Source organism: Microplitis mediator, chromosome 1, assembly GCF_029852145.1.
Source record: "Microplitis mediator isolate UGA2020A chromosome 1, iyMicMedi2.1, whole genome shotgun sequence".
Classification (NCBI taxonomy): domain Eukaryota; kingdom Metazoa; phylum Arthropoda; class Insecta; order Hymenoptera; family Braconidae; genus Microplitis; species Microplitis mediator.
In genome coordinates this window covers 20,406,952-20,424,841 of record NC_079969.1, presented here as the reverse complement: position 1 = coordinate 20,424,841, position 17,890 = coordinate 20,406,952, and the positions used below count along the sequence as shown (strand labels likewise).

Below are 17,890 nucleotides of genomic sequence, written 5' to 3'. Positions count from 1 at the left end.
GTATTCCATTGTTTTCGAATAAACCGTTTTTTACCAATTCTTTCTCCCACGATATCCCGCGAACGAATTAACCGATTGAGACAGTTGAGGTGGCAATCGAAAGCTTTCATCGAGTTATAGAGCTGATTAGATTTTTAAATTGATCGATTCGATAGTTTCCGAAATATTCACGAAAAACGAAAAAAAAACGATTTTTTTTCATTCTTTCGTCGACGATATCTCTAGAACGGATTATCAGATTAAGACGGTTGAGGTGGCAATCGGCGCGTTTTATTGAGATCTAGAGCTGATAAGATTTTAGGAATGATTGGTTTAGTCGTTTCGAAGATATTTGCAAAAAACTGTTTTCTACTGTTTCTTTCGTCGACGATATCTTTTGAACGGATTATCTGATTGAGACGTTCTTGGTTGCAATCGAAAGCTTTTATTGAGTTCTAGAGCTGATTAGATTTTAGAATTGATCGATCCAACAGTTTTCACAATATCCAAAAAAAACGAAAACAAAAATTTTTTTTTTTTTTCGTATTTCTTAAATATCTCAGAGTTTATTTGACTAAATGGTCTAAAATTTTTTTGAAAATCTAAGTTCAGAAGATATCTTTCGAATGCCGCAAGAACCATCTAAATCGGTTCATTCATCAAAAAGATATGAGAGGTTTACATCCACACTAGGGTGGGTTGAAAAAAAACTTTTTTTTTGTTTTTCTTAGCATGGGGGTAGAATTTGTATCTTATAAAAAAAAAAAAAATTTTTCAAGAAAAAAAAAATTTTTTTACTCAACATTTTGAGGTGACCCACTCGTTTTTAAAATAAATAATTGATCAAACGGGATAGTCCCAACGAAAAAAAATCGGTCTGTCAGTTGACCCTGCGGGCCAGCCCCAAAACTTCCCGCTGTTTTCGAGCTCAAGAACCTCGAAAACATTATTGTGAATACACTTTCGAGCTCTTCGAGCTCGAAAATACGTTTGTATGCTGTTGTTTTCGAAAAAAACGTTTTTCACCATTTTTTCGCCAACGATATCTCTCAAACGAATCAACCGATTGAGACGGTTAAGGTGGCAATCGACGCGTTTTATCAAGTCCTTAAGCTGATCGAATGTTGAATTCGATTTATCGAGTCATTTTTGAGATATTTCAAAAAAAATAAAAATAATTTTTTTTTTAATTCTTTCGACAACGGTTTCTCTTGAACGAATGAACCGATTTTGATGGTTGAGGTGACATTCGACGCGGCTTATAAAGCTCTAGAGTCCAGTCCATTTTGGAATCAATCCATCGAGCACATTAAAAGTTATCCAAAAAAAACATTTTTGAAAAAATTTTATTTTTGGAATATCTCTGAACGAGCCCTACCGATCAAGCTTAATTTTCTAACAGCTTCAAGGTATTGACAAGCCGCGTCGAATGACACCTTAAAGTTCAAAATCGGTTCATCCGTTCAAAAGATACAGGCATTTACATACGTACGTACGTACATACATACATACATACACTCGGACATCATCTTGAAATTAGTCAGAATAGCTTCCTAGGACTTCAAAACGTCGACATCTGATGAAAATTCGATTTTCGTAAATCGGACCGAAACCAATAACTTCCCGAATTTTTGAAAATTTACAATTTTCTTAGCGGGAAGTTAAAAACTACATGGTGTTCTAGAATCTGTAGGGTGTCCCCTTGAAAGCTAATTGAAAGTCAGAAGTTGAAAAAATTTTTTTCCTATTATTTTTGTAATTTAAGTAAAAAATCCAAAAATGTAAAGCATTTTCTTTTGAATTAAAATGAAAGTGAAGTAAAAAAAAATCACATTCGACAATTATTAGATGTTTTCCACGATTTTGGACAAAAAAAAATTTTTTTCGTTAGAACTACCCCGTTTAATCAATTATTTATTTAAAAAACGAGTGAGCCACCTCAAAATGTTGAGTAAAAAAATTTTTTTTTTTATAAGGTACAAATTCTACCCCCATGCTAAAAAAAGTTTTTTAAAAAGTCAAATCCGTTTGAATCATTTCAAGTCCTTTTAAGATGCTAGAAATTTACTTATTATAGTACAATTCAAAAGGGTTAAGTAGCATTCGATCCGACAAATTCTTTCGAATCGTTTTAAATCCACAGGTGGTACCAGAAACCGATACTATTTCCTCATTCAATTTAATTTAAAATGACTCAAGAATTTACATCTTTTCAAATAGTTTTAAATCACCCGAGGGTCCAGAAATTGCCATATTATTTCTCAATTCAATTCAATTTAAAATGATTCGAGAGTTTATATTATTTTAAATAATTTTGAATCAGCCGAGGAATCAGAAATTGCGATGTTATTTCTTAATTCATTTTAATTTAAAATGATTCAAGAGTTTGAATTGTTTCAAATAATTTTAAATCGTAAAATAATATTTCGTTATTTTTTAATTCAATATGATTTAGAATGATTTGTTCGAAAATTTATGCTCGAATGCAAAATAATTGAGTCAATTTGGAATGATTTAAAATGACTAAGAGTTACGTAATCTCAAATCATCACAAATTAGATTTCTTAATTTTATGTAAGATTCTATGAGTACACGTTTCTACCACTCTTACCGTTGCATAAGAATGAATGGGAAAATAGTTTCATTATTTTAACATTAATTCGTAGGTAACATACCCTGATTAAAAAATACGATTCGTGAGGATTAAAACTGTTTTAATCGTTTTGAATCATCACGAGTCCTCAATTGATGATTAAAGAGAAAGAAAAACGATTTAATTTTTAATCGTCTTTAATCTTCATGCAGGACCAGAAATTGCTGTATATTATTTTACGATTGAAGACGATTCATGAGGATTAAAAACTTTTAATCCTCATGATTCGCTTTTAATCGTAAAATAATATTGTAATTTCTGGTTCCGATTGAAGATTAAAGACGATCCATAAGGATTTGAAATTTTTAATCCTCATTAATCGTTTATTATCGTAAAATAATTGATCATTATTTGAGGATTGGAGACGATTGAATGTAAAAAACTATGTGGATTATGATGATTAAAACGATTAATGAGGATTATATTTTTAATCGTTTTTAATCATCACGAATCGTATTTTCTAATCAGGGCGGTAGTGTGCAGAATTTTCTGGATGACAGCCTGACAATGAGTAAGAAAACGGCTCAGGATAATACCGATAGGTTACTACGAAGCCTCTACCACCTGCGAAGAGTACCTCCAACTAGTCACCTGACAAAACACAAGAACACAAGAATAAGTCCTGATCCAGAACAAGTGTTGCAGAGTGGGGGAATGCAAAATAGCGGAGATAAAAAACACCAGCGAAGCAATACTGATAACAGATAAGATGCCCAAAAGAGCAACGATGATAGAAGCAGAAAACGTAAACCTGAGTCTATGGTAGAAAAGCCAGATGCCATGAGGTTTGGAGAGCTCAAGAGAGAGGTGGACGAAAGACGTCGAAGAAGAAACAATATAGTCATCACAGGAGATTTCAACCCTGACTGGAAGGACATCAACAACATGTCCAACTGGTTGAATGCAGAGTTCAGCATCAGTACAAAAGTAAATAAGGTTGTGACGAGTCAAAAGTTACTGATAACGAGTCAATCAACCCGAAGAAAGTCATAATGGCGAAGAAAAGCAAGCTGATAGGGTTGAACTTATGGATAAATGATGACTATACCAGAAGAGAAGCCCATGTGCAAGCATGGATCAGACAGGAAGTGGACAAAGAGATCTCGCAAGGAAGAATAGCAAAAACCAACTACATGAGAATGTGGGCAAAAGGCACCTGGTGGAGATGGGAAGATCTAAATGGCGACTTAATGCAACAGCCATTTCGGAACCATGGAGAGCAGTAAACAAGGAATCAAAGTCATAATATGGAATATCGCAGGAATTAAAAACACTAAGTATGCAGATAACTTTTTAGAACTTGCTGACATAATTATCTTACAGGAGACATTGGTAACCAAGGAAGCGCAAAACAAGGCTGTAAAATCATTAACTAATAAGTATCACTGGTGGTGCAAGGCTGCAGTGAAGTGAAAGAATACCAGAGGTAGAGCAAGCGGTGGACAGATTCTTGGCATCAAGAGCAGCATGTCCAAAAACTGGAGCGTCAAAGAGTGGAAGCGAGGACTGCTGGCCACGTCTGATAAGTATAATATAATAACAATGTACAATAATGTTGGACTTAACGTAGCACACAAAGATTTTGAAGAGCAGTTATTTGAAGCTGTGAAATCTGGCAAGATTACATATGTGATCGGAGACATCAATGCGAGAGTCAGTGAGGAAACTGGATACACCGACAGTGAATGGGAAGAGCATGTAGGCGAGATAAGGAGATCACAAACAAAACTATTAATACTGAAGGACGGAAGCTGCTGAAGATATGTGAAGAATGGGGACTGTACATTGCAAACGGTCGAGTCAATGGAGATTTAACTGGTGAAGTCACCTTTGTAGGAGGTAAAGATGAAGTGTGTGCTTCAGTACTCGATCTGGTAGTATGCCTTGGACCAGAGGCGCTAAAAAAAGTAAGCAGTGTGCAAATCCAGGCCAGACCAGAGTGGAATCATCTGCCAGTAACAATGACACTAAAAGAAGACCTACTGGATGCCCAGGACCAGGATCAAGCAAAAGAACAATGTGAATCGATTAAAGAAAAGCTAAAGTGGCGTGCAGATAAGCAAGAAGAGTATGCAGACTACATAAGAGAAGAATGGGAGTGGTTTGACTTGGAAGAAAACCCAGTAGACTGGCTACAGCTAAAGGCGCTACTGATGAACGCTGCGCGAAACTGTGGCATGTACAAGAAGAGAAAGATAGCTAAGATACGAAACACAGATCCCTGGTACAATGAAGCATGCAGAACTGTCAAGAAACAAACATAGGTGAACCTCAAAAAGTTCCTAAAAAATAAATGCGAGGAAAACAAACAGCTGCTGAAAAACAGCAGAAAAAAATTAAAAGAAACTTGCAATGAAAAAGAGAGAAAATGGAGGGAAGCCTAATGGAAGGAGCTTGATAAAACGCGAGACATGTCGCAGTGATGGAAAAAAGTCAACTACTTCTTGGATACAAAAGAAGTTCGCCTAGTGAGAATATCAACGCGAAGCAGTGGAAAACACATTTCGAGAAGATCCTAAACAGCAAAAACTCATCGCCAGACATATTTAAGCATAGAAGAAACAATACAGAAGAAAGTGTTGAACCTGCTGAGAAAATAAGAGATGAGGACCTTGATGCTGAGTTCACGAAGACAGAGCTGCACGAAGCACTCAGCAAAATGAAGAATGGAAAAGCAGCCCTGCTTAAAAAATCCGATAGATTCTTATATCTGTATGTATAAGACCCTATACTTAACTATAGCACTTCTCATAGAACTCATTCATTCTTATAAAATCTCTAAGGGAATTTATGAGAATCTATTGGATTCTATGAGATTTTCTAAACAGGGAGCTGGCAAAGATGGAATATCAATAGAGTTTTTAAAAGTAATTCCAGCAGAAAGACTGGATGAGCTACTAAACTTACTGAACATCATCTGGAAAAACGGTGTACTCCCTGAAAAATGGGACACAGCAATAATAGTACCGATCTTCAAGGCTAGAAACCCTGACACTCCAACCAATTACCGTGGAATGTCACTACTAACTGCAGGATATAAAATCTTGACCAACATGGTAGCCAGACGAATGAACAGACGGATAGAAAAGAACAAGCTATTGAAAGAGAGCCAAGCCGGACATCGTAGCAAAAGAGGTATCAGGGACCACATCTTCGTGATTAATGCGCTTTCTCAAAATAAACTGAGACAGCCAGGGGGCAAACTTTTCTACTGCTTCGTGGATTACAAGTTTTATAGAATATTAATACAATATTAATGAGGTACGCAAATAATAAATATAGTGAAACTTATTAGTAAGTTAATTAATACTTATTCATACTTTTAATTTTTTTGGTTTCCTAACGTGTCAATACGCATGTTAATAGCTTGAAGTTCCTGGAGATTCGTTTTAACTAAGACTTTGTTTTTCTAACAGCCTTTAAAATTCTAACTGCTTCGTTTTTTCGCTATTAAAATCGATGTCTACTAATATTTTTTCAAGATGATATTATAATCGCACTCGCAGCGCGCCACTTTTTGAACAGTTTCAACAGAAAAAAAAAATGTATCTGATTTTTTTAGTCAAAGGAAGAGAAAGTAAAAATTTTTCCAGCTTCGTCACGAAATTCCCTGAATTTTTCCTGATTTTTCCAGTATATTTATAATTCCCTGACATTTCCAGGTTTTCCAGAAATGGGGTCACCATGGAAAATGACGTCGGAATTTGACATCATCATAAGCAGGAATAATATTTCCCACGTATCAGTCAAAGCGAGTTGTTGTTCTACATTGTCCTAAAACATTGAGTTTGCAACAATTCTCCATCATCATCTTCGTCTTCTTCTCAGGAAACCGTATTTATTACAATATTCGTTAAAAATATGATTCGATCCATTGCTCCAAAACAATTCAATTCTTAACACAAATAAATTAATCAGATGATCAACTAATGCTTAAATAAATTGCACGACTCTTAATGCGAAGCATTAGAGTGTGTTTTACGATCGAATTTTAAAAATACGTTGAACTTAGATATTTCAAATTTCGCGCTAAGATGGTGCTGCTACTACTACGCTGCACTATGCGCTGTTTGCTGCTGAGCTGCGGCGTTGCGCCACACTACAGCTGCTCGCAGCGCATTTCGCAATGCACCCATTATATTGCTTAAAAAGTTAGTAAAAATTTTTTTCTCGTTATTTATATCATTTCGAACAACTCCATAAAATTTCAAATCGTTACAAATTTGTCCACTTCCGCATATATCTGAAATTCTCAGTTGACTGTACCAAATGTGTACATAGAATAAAGCAAATTAACAAATACAAAATAAATTGTTAAAGCTAAAATTTAATTTGAAAATGTTGAAATGCTTGAAGTTTGTATATTACTTCGAACGTACATTGAAAATGAACATCAATCCTCGTTGTTTAAAACAGCAACTTAAAATACATTTGTAATGTTCAAATATTTAACAAAATTGTAGATTTAGATTCAGAAAGTCATTTTATTAAAAGTAATTATTTTTATCAATCATTCGTTGTATAAAAATTATATAAATATATATATAATATCAAAATTCATCGGCTATTAGGTCTTGATCGGGAATTGGTCCATTACCTTAAAATAAAAGAAAACATAGATTTTATTTTTTAATTATTATACTTTATTTATGTATAATCTTAAATTTCAAAATGTTTGTTATAAGTCGATGTGAAAGAAATAACGGTCTTTTTTTTTGCATGAATTGTCAAATTTTAATAATACACATTTTTTTTAAAATTAATCATACTACATATTAACATGTAGTTGCATCAATACTAGTTATATGTAATTATTTATTAAATGACACACGGTTATTATAAAAAATTATTAAACGTAATTATTTTGTACATAAAGTATTTTTAAAACTATTGAAAAATAATTTTTATAATGTCTATCAATAATAATTACTATGAAAAATATTGACACCAAAATTACAAATTTTTTAAAATTAATCATGTCATTCAAACTCAAATTATTTTTTTTTCGAGCGATTACTGCATTCTTTTTAAATTATTACAATAAAGTGATGTAATACATATTTATATTCTGCACAAAGACATTGTCGATTAAGCCGATTAATTTTTAGTTATCGATACCTTTTAATATTAACAATTCACTTAACTTTTATAGGATTTTAGATTGAATTTATCAATTTAAAGTAATAAAATCAAAAAATTCAGAGTATAAAAAAATAAAAAAGAAAAAAGAAATATTAAAAATTAATCATCAGTTGTTTCAACTTTAATTTTGACTTCATTTTTTTTATTGTTATCATCAATTTCTTCTGAATTTTTATCTTTATTATGCTGTGCCTTTTTATCTGTATTTTTGAATCTGTCATACCGTGTATCTTCATCATCACTTGATTTACCAGGCTCCACTTCACGCAAAATATCCCCTAGATCTTTATCAACATCATCCCAAAGTTTATCGCCGTCATTAGGATAATCATCTTCTTCTTCTTGAATTTTACTTGGCTTTGATAAAGCCAAAGTAACATCAGCTTCTGACGAATTTTGATTTTGTTCACTGGCTTGCCCACTATTACTATCACCAATACCAATACTACTTTCAACAGATGTTTCGGAATTAGCAGACACATTACTAATGCTTGTAGTAATTGGCTGGGGATTATTTGTCGATGATGCTTTAACATTTTCCAATGAATTTATTGAATTTGCTGTGACATTATTTGTTGTAGTTGTTGAAGTTTGAAGATGAATACGTTCTGCTTGACGACGCAACGCTTTGTCATCATTATCACGAACATAACTAAAAAATGTATTATATTTATTTATTAATATACAATATAAAAATAATAACAATTAACTTGTATACAATATTTAATTTTATAAATACCGTTTAAGATGGCTTCTAGTTGAGCAATGAAGAGCTAGCGCTCTTTCGGAATTTTCATTACGTGGAAGATATACTTTACAAAGATCACAAAACTGAACTTCAACAGTTTTAATATATTCAACTCCTACTTTAATCATTTGTTTATGTTTAGGTTTTTTTTCCGTCTCTGCTGGATTTTCAGTATCTGGTTTATCTTTTTTCTTTTTATCCGCCGACTCTTCATCTTCTTCAGCTGTTAAATATAATACATAATATTAATAAAAATACTTATACTAATTGCTAAAAAATTTCGAGTGAATTACAAAAAAATATAAAAATATATTAACCATCGACATCCCCAACAGAATCTAATGTCATAAAGTTTTCAAGATTATGATCTTTATCATCATCTTCCATCGCACTTGAATCTCCATCAGCTTCCGCAGTACCGGCACTTTTTTTCTCATCTACAAGACTCTTTCGCTAAAAAATAAATGAATTTATTAAATCTTTAGATAAGAAATCTTTATAATAATACTGTTATTAATATAAAAAAAATAAAAAAAAAAAAAAACTACCTTAATGTGATCAAGTGAACAAGCATGAGTTTCAAAAAGCATCGGCGATCGGAACTGCATTCTACAGACACGGCAGAACGGCGTAAGGAATCTTTTAATCTGACGATGTGAGTCAGATGAATGATGTACGGCCTTTAATGAACGGTAATTAAGTTTACAAATTTGACAAAACATTGTGCGTGATGGCAAAGTACCACGCGCGGCTTCGCGTGCTTCATGACGTCGTTGTTCCTGACGTTGAAGAACTCTCATGCGCGCTAAACTAGCCTTATGACGTGCTGCAATTCGTCTCATTGCTGTATTATGACGTCCGGAATATAAATGCAATGAATAGTCTTTAAATGTAACACTGCGATGAGAACAATGTGGACAAGTTAGTTTAATAAAACGTCTGCCACCTTCACGTCTACTGTTTGGCGTATCATCAGGATCTCCAGCCTCTTCTTTTATTTTTACTTCTTTTTCTTCATCAACCTCATTAACTTCTTCTTTCTAGATTTTAAAATTTAAATAATCAAACAATTATTTCAGATAAATAAATATATTCAATATTAATTATACCTCATGTTTTATTTTATCTTCTTCTCTATTAATCTCATCATCTTTTATTTCTTCGCGATCATTACTTTTACGATCAATTTTTTCTTTCTTACGCTTATCCTCTTTTGTTTTTTTTTCTTCTTCATTATCTTCTGGTTCATCTTCTTCTGAATGAGCCGTCTAAAATTATAAGTATTATTATAATTAATTAATTAATTTAACGGCATTCTTGAACGTCTCCGGCCCCACTTTTTAATTTTGAATTATCATAATCGTATTTGAGTTTTTTATTTGAAATTAATTGTTTGATTAAATTTTATTACGGTTATGACAGTTTAAGATCATTGGGTATATTTAAGAAACTAGGAGGGGAGGGAATTATTTAAGAATGCCCTAAAGAATATAATTAAATAATAATACCTTTTCATCAACATCCCAATTTTCTTCAACATCTTTGTCTTCATCGTCATCGTCATCATCAGAATAGGCATCATTAAGTGCCTTGTCGACTCTATCCTTGTCCTTCAAACTGGATCCCGTACCTGACTCCTTTTTACTTCCGGATATCCTAGTACCGCTATAGAGAATGGCACAGCAATTTTGTATTGAAATTAATTATATCCAATGTCATCGTATTGTTTATTATTGTTTTTTTTTTTTACTCACTGCTCTATTTTCAATCATTTTTAATTATATATATACATATATTTATATTTATATTGATATATTATCTATATGTATGAACACATTGAGAAATCATTCTTTTCAATGTAATAATATTTTCTCCAGCTAATATTATAAAATTACTTTTTTAAGTTTTGTTCTGACAGATCAATGTAATTCTCAACAATTTAATATATGTATTTAGTTAGGGATAAATATCTATTAAATAAATCAATGGTTAATAAACCATATTGTATATAAAATCAATTGTTATTAATTTTCTTGGGCGTAATGCATATCATTTATGCATTAATTTTTATAATATTTATTAAATCATTCCTTGAACCCCTGTGTTAAATATATTTTGCCATCATCAATTTTGGCACTGATATTTTATAATTTTATATATATATATATATATATACATATACATATAATAAATTTTATTTGTTCCCTCAATAATGTTTGATCCACTTGCTTAGCAATTAAAGTGCATAAGCAAGTGATTTGTTGACATAATTTATTTACAATAATTATATATTATTAAACCATATACTTTATATTTTATATAAGTGTGCCTTAACGTCATATAGCCATCGCGATCGTTTATTATTTTTATAAATGATTTGATAGTTATAAATTACCTCCTGCGTATTTTAGTTGAGGCCAATCGTACCCGTTGAATGTAGTCGCGTGAACGCGAACTGAGCAGCTTACGACGATAATCAAGAGTTGAAGTGAGTGCACGTTTACGGCTCAATAATAGTTCCGTACGTGAACTTCCAACACGAAAATTACCACCTCTTGCACGTGTTGAAATTCCACGTCCGCGGTAATTACTACTTTGACGTGATAAACGTCCACCACCACGATTAGAACTGTTGCTGTTGTAACGTTGTGATGGTGGTGCCATATCACTAATACGTGGTGGTGGTGGTGCTGCATAATTCCTTGATGTCGATGAATGACGTTCTTCTGAACGATGATAAGATGATGCTCGTTCACTCTGCCTTTTATCATCATAACCAGCTGATGATGATGATCTCTTATTCTCGTTATAAGCAGATGTACTTGATGAACCGCCATAGGATGAGGGATACCTCTGCGAGCCACTGCTGCCTTCACCCTGCCAAATTCAAATTCAATTTTCTGCCATCTACCATCATGTTTTTTTTTTTTTATTTATTTATTTATAATCTCTTACTATTTTTTTTTCTCTTAATTTCTTTTATCAACCATTTTTCAATGATGCTCTTTTTCTCTCAATATTTTATCAAATATATATTTATAAATCCATCCTCAATCATTTCTTACGCTTCATTAACCCGGTTTCAATCCGTAAAATTAACCAATACCTCTCGTTGGATTTTTTTTTTATATTTTTCAATTAAAACTAAGGTTTTTATTGCTTTACGCAGTGTAAACCTTATGTATTTAAATTTTTATACTTATCTGATATATCTATGTATATTTTCTATTTAAATCATGCAGGGACAGCCTGTACATTATTAACTAATATATTTATTTAAAGATACGGACATTAAATCCGCAAGGAAATTAAAGTTGAATGTTCAATGATGCCGCTTTTTTTTTTCTATTTTTTTTCTTAGTTTTTAGTTTTAAATTGTAGAAGACTAGAAATTGGTAGAGGCATAAATGATATAGAAAGATGTCTAGTGCTTACAATTTTGCACGGTTTAAAACATATATATATATGTATATATATATATATATGTATATATATATACATATGTATATCTTATGTCACGCGTACTAATATTATTTATAGGTCATTTTCTCCTCCTAGATGAAAACAACCGGGTTTTAGTTTCAAAGTTGCATTTAAATGCAACTATTTTGGCATCGGTTCATCCAACGAAATCAGCTTATTCATATGTCTGACTAAAAAGTCTTTATTATATATTATATATATATATATATATAGATTTCATCATATTATTTGCATCATTTTCATAGCTGTTCCATAGCTAAAAGTACGTGTGTACAAGCGGCCATCGGCGCGTAGCTTGAAAGGAAAGTAGGAAAAATATTGAGTCCCTGATTTATAAACTTCACTAACAGTTATGAGTTCTCGATACGTTGATTATTGATGAGTTAATTTTTGAGTATTGTTAATTTTATTAATATTCAAAAATAAATGTTAATATATATACTAGGGTGTTTCACAAAAAAAAATTTTTTTTCTTATGGTCTCAAAAGTTAGTTTTAGGTATAAAAAAAATCCTCCCAAAAGAGCAGCTCGAAATCTCAATTCTACTAAGAGCTCAACGTATATTCATTTTCCAATTCAAATTGCATGTAAAAAAATTGTTTTTTGTTCTTTAAAAATAAAAGTATTAAAAAAAATTTTTTTCGAAAATCGAAGTGCATAATCTTATAGGAAATTAAATTCTCTACAAAAAAGCTTCTGAGTGTTTTCTCCGGAGAACTAACTTGTCGCACTCAGATAATCGTTTAACGCACACAAATGTCGTGGAAACAGTTAAATGGGCAAACAGCTATTTGGCGAACAAAAGAGCGTGCGCTAAGATAGCACTTATATTGCATGAATGATAAAATATACTATTATATATAAAAAACAAAAAATAGTATATTACACACTGAGGGAAGTAAAGTAAGAAATGTCGCAGAGCACATGTAATTGTTGGCCGAGGCGAAGCCGAGGTCAACAAACATGTGATCTGAGGCTTTCTTATTTACTTCCCGAGGAGTGTATGCTATTTTTCTCCTCGACGGAGGCGGAAAGCGGCAACTTCGTTTTGCACAGCGGGACGAAAGTTGACGCTTTCCGCCCGTCGAGGAGAAAAAATTTTTTTACATGTAATTCGAATGAGAAAATTAATATTCGTTGAGCTCTTAGCAGGATTGATCTTTCGAGCTGCTCTTTTGGGAGAATTTTTCGAATACCTAAGACTAACTTTTAAGACCATAAGACATGAAAAAAAAAAAAAAAAAATGTTTATTTTCAAACACCTTAATATATACTATATGTATATTAGGGTGATTCAAAAAATAAAAAATTTTTTTTTCGGAAACAGGTTCAAAAGTTTCATTTAGATAAAAAAAGACACCTGTGAAAATTAGAGCTCTTAATATTAACATTAATAAGTTCTGCATTGCACTTTTCTATTTTCCATAAGAATGACATCGAAAAAATTTTTTTTGCATCTTCTGATTTTTATAAGTAGCTAACGATGCGTCATAGGAATAATTGGCAAGCATATTTTGTAGGTAATTGAGTGCTCTACAAAAAAAGTTTCTTATCATTTTTTGATAAATATTTGTTCAAAAGTTATTTGAGGTTAAAGTCGAATTCGTATTAAATTTTGAGATCTTTTTACTTTTCCGGTGAAACTATCAGACCTAGTACAAAATATCATGGGACCTTTTTTGTAGACAATTTTATTCCCTAGAAGTTATTTCCAATAAAATTTTTCGTATTCCGCATTGTTTTCTAGTTATTTTCATTTTAATGTCAAGCTCTTAAAATCGATCAGAAGACAATGTTTTATGAGCTTGACATTAAAATGAAAATAACTAGAAAAAAATGCGGAATTCGAAAAAACTTTATTAAACTTTCAATTACCTACAACAATATGCCTGCCAATTATTCCTATGACGCATCGTTAGCTACTTATAAAAATCAGAAGACGCAAAAAAAAATTTTTCCATGTCATTCTTATGGAAAATAGAAAAGTGCAATGCAGAACCTCTTAATGTTAATATTAAGAGCTCAAACTTTCACAGGCGTCTTTTTTTTAACTAAATGAAACTTTCAAAACCGTTTCCGAGAAAAAAAAAATGTTATTTTTTGAATCACCCTAATGTATATATATTCCCATTCGCCTCTTACATTAACTATGTTTCATTTAAAATAAACTTGAGAAATGTTATTTAAAGTTAAAACAAAAAAAAAAGTTACTACGACTTATTGTTTTGAGGTGAATGGGTTGGCATTAGTAATGAATTTAAATAAATTATAATACGTTTAAAATATTTAATGCAATGGGCAAAGACATTTACCAAAGACTTAAGAGCATTTCGATTAATTTTTCTTCTTCACATAAATTTTATTATTCTTATTAATAATACTATTTTATTAACTATGTATTAATTTTTTTAAATACATACCTGATAAGAATCGTTTCTCACACGTTTGCGATCACTCGATGACCTACGATCATCCCGATTTGAATATGATTCTTGCTACGATAATAAATATTATTATTCTAACAATTTATTTTAATAATTAACAAATTATTTTCAAATAATATAACAATTAAATATTAAACTTACACGTGGACGTTTATAATTATTAGAGTGATCACCTCTACCACCTCTGCTGGAATAACGATCAGATGATCCGCCTAAAATGTATTGAATTAATTGTAATTAATAAATTCTACGCTTATTAGTAAAAAATAAATTTGTAAAAATAATAAATGAAATAAACATACTAGAGTTATATTTATGACGCGAGTCATAACTTGTCGAAGAATATTTATTAAATCTACCGCCACGTGACGAACTATAACCACCTCGACTCATGTTGCTACCGTTACTACTTGTTTCCCAATTACTTCCACCACGTCCTCTGTAAGTACCACCACCGCCACGTGAATTGAATCCTCTTCCTCTGGAACTCATACTAGTTACGAAAAAAAAAAATATATATATATATTTCATCAACATTACGAATTATTGAAACACAAAATGTATATTTGTTATATTTATTATGTATATTTAGTTTTTTTGTGCTCGTTTATAAGTTTTTACAACCAACCTGTATTTGTTGTATCCATGACTCATGGTTACAGTCAATGATACAGGTTTCAAGTTGGTAGATGATTTATATGTCTAAGAAAAACAATTGTATTTACTTAATAATAATACTAATGATAATTATTATTGTGAATATTATTTAATTAGTCATGATTAAATGATAACGATTTTATTATGATTCTCGGGTAAAAAAAGTTTCGACAAGGTTGCTTATCAAGAAGTTCAAAATTTAAGACTTATAATTTAAGACTTTTAAACTTATCAAAATTATAACCTCATTTTCTAAATTAGGAACAGACCAGTGTTTTAAGTTCTGAATTTTTGAAAATTCCGGCTGGTCTTAAAATTGCATTTTTTTTTTTGCGGTACATTTTTTAACTTTTTCTACACGAACTATCTAAATAAATAAAATTATTTATTTGAATAAACAAAATATAAAATGATTTTAAAAAATTTCTTCAAAGTAAATGAGTATTAAATTGCATCAGATAAGTATAAAATCAATATTTTAAAATTATAATAAAAAGTCACATTACTCTGATTTATTTTTTTCTATTGCATTGTTTATATTTTTAATAAATATATCACGATATTTATTATATATTTATATATAGATATATTTATTAAAATTTTTATTTACTCATAGGTGTTTTATCTAAAATCAATGAAATTTACGCATGAATATTTTCATTAAGTGTAAAAAAAACTCAATGTGATGATACAAATAATAATAATAATAATAAAAATAACATAGTAAAAGGTTAAATAATTACCTGTAGTCGTAATTAATACGAAATAAACAGCACGTAACAAATGGCTTTGCTTATTTGTTATAACAACTGTTTAAATTAAATGCCGTTTTAAAACAAACTATTTATTCGGTAATAACCGAAAGAAAATGTCGGACAAGTGGCGTCTGTGACCAAAACTTTTGAGGCCAACTGCTGAATTATTATGTTCAAATATAGAAACATGAGGAATGTGAACCAATATGTCCGGTTCATTTATTTCAATTTATATGTATCCGGTTATTTGAATTTGAAATATACTTATTATATTATTATTTAAGCTATATTTTATGAGAAAATTCTATCGATTTAAAATTATATTTTAGTCGAATATTTTTACTCTTTATAAATTAAGTTTTTATACTCATGACTTGATGTAATAAGAGAGTAATTTTTAAATCGTAATGTAAAAAAATTCATTTAAAATTCGAATGAAACTCCTTTTTTATAAGAAAATTAATTTATTTGAGTAAAAGTAATATCGACACACAAAAAAAAAAAATTGTTTGTACATTTGACCGGACCCACCTACGGACATGTATTTCGACCCGCTGAATCCGAATTTGAAGTCTTTTTGGCCCGGTCACCCTCCAGATTTGAGTAAAACGCAAAAAACCTCCAAAAATTGCGAAAAACTGTCGTCACAGCGATGAAAACATTTTTGTGGACCCGGATCAAGTATGATTATTATGTATTTCAACTTACTGAATCTAAATCTGAATGTCAATTAGCCCGTTGAGCCGTCAAAATTTGAAAAAATTGCGAAAAACCGCAAAAAATTGCAATAAATCATGAAAAATCGAAATTATCGAGATGAAAAAATTTATTGGATTCAGATTGAGTATGATTTTTATGTATTTTGTTCCACTGAATTTGAATCTGATGTTTTCTGGATTTTTCTTCCGTTTGTTATCATCTCCTGGTGTATCCCTTTTAAGTGTCCAGCAAAAATCTGCCATCATATTGATAGTTCAATTTCCCTGATACCTAGTCTCCATTACACTTATGTCTTGATGGAATCGTTCTCCCTGTTCTTCACTGTAGTCTCCAAGATTTTCAGGAAAGTCATTGACGTGAAAATCCACTGCGTAGATCGTTTGAGAACAAAAGAGTTCGATACCAAAGAAGAACAATTTAAAATTCGAGCAAATCGTTCTCTTCATTTTAGTTATACGTCATTTTTTATCGATATTACAATTGTTTGTATTTTCAGATTCTAAACTCGTATTCTATGCGTAAAAAAATATAGTAAAAGTATTCAATCATGGTTTATAGATTTTTTCTCATAATTAGAGAAATGCAATTTTCCCAATTTTTTTTAATTTTAAAACGTTAATGAGACAAGAAAACATCAGATTCAAATTCAGTGGAACAAAATACACAAAGATCATACTCAATCTGAATCCAACAAATTTTTTAATCTCGATAATTTCGATTTTTCATGATTTATTGCAATTTTATTCGGTTTTTCGCAATTTTTTTCAAATTTTGACGGCTCAACGGGCTAATTAACGTTCAGATTTAGATTCAGTAAGTTGAAATACATAATAATCATACTTGATCCGGATCCACAAACATTTTTTCATCGCTGTGGCTTCAGTTTTTCGCAATTTTTTGCTTTTTTTGGAGGTTTTTTGCGTTTTACTCAAATCTGGAGGGTGACCGGGCCAAACAGACTTCAAATTCGGATTCAGCGGGTCGAAATACATGTCCGTAGGTGGGTCCGGTCAAAAGTATAAACAACTTTTTTTTTTGTGTACCTGTGTAATTATAAGAAAAAAAAAACTAACTATTTTATGGTTCGAAAATAATGAATACTTAAAATTTTTTTTAAATCTATTAATTATCACATTTGTTATTTATAGGTAACCATTGATTACAAGACGTAAATGTGGAGACAAATTCTTATAATTTTAAATTGACAAAACAAAAAAATTTGTTGGCTCAAGAAATGTTTTTTTAACTTCCCGTTAAGAAAATCGACGATTTTCGAAAAATTCGGGAAGTTATTGTTTTCACCCCGATT

At 31.0% G+C, this 17,890-nt stretch overlaps 1 protein-coding gene across 3 annotated transcripts; it reads right to left on the bottom strand.

Moving 5' to 3' along the window:
- Positions 1 to 7,078: 7,078 nt before the first annotated feature.
- Positions 7,079 to 16,021, bottom strand: LOC130676698 (uncharacterized). Of its 3 annotated transcripts, XM_057483153.1 has the most exons (13): positions 15,850 to 16,021; positions 15,078 to 15,151; positions 14,752 to 14,942; positions 14,591 to 14,661; positions 14,426 to 14,500; positions 10,918 to 11,399; positions 10,031 to 10,187; positions 9,632 to 9,790; positions 9,071 to 9,562; positions 8,840 to 8,975; positions 8,514 to 8,745; positions 7,998 to 8,426; positions 7,079 to 7,229 (listed from the first exon to the last, which is right to left on the bottom strand). In XM_057483153.1, exons 2-13 carry the CDS (start codon positions 15,101 to 15,103, stop codon positions 7,226 to 7,228), a joined length of 2,454 nt encoding a protein of 817 aa, XP_057339136.1. In that variant the 5' UTR covers positions 15,104 to 15,151; positions 15,850 to 16,021; the 3' UTR covers positions 7,079 to 7,225. The 3 variants fall into 3 exon arrangements, with proteins under 3 accessions (XP_057339136.1, XP_057339118.1, XP_057339127.1); XM_057483135.1 differs by lacking the exon at positions 7,079 to 7,229 and having other exon boundaries at positions 7,348 to 8,426; XM_057483144.1 differs by lacking the exons at positions 7,079 to 7,229; positions 15,078 to 15,151 and having other exon boundaries at positions 7,350 to 8,426; positions 15,850 to 16,020.
- Positions 16,022 to 17,890: the final 1,869 nt, after the last annotated feature.

Coding starts and splice junctions, on each gene's coding strand:
- LOC130676698 (XM_057483135.1), bottom strand. CDS start 15,103: ATGAGTCATGGATACAACAAATACAG. Junction 8,976..9,070: donor GTTCACTTGATCACATTAAG/GTAGTTTTTTTT, acceptor TTTATTTTTTAG/CGAAAGAGTCTTGTAGATGA. Junction 8,427..8,513: donor ACTAGAAGCCATCTTAAACG/GTATTTATAAAA, acceptor TACATTTTTTAG/TTATGTTCGTGATAATGATG.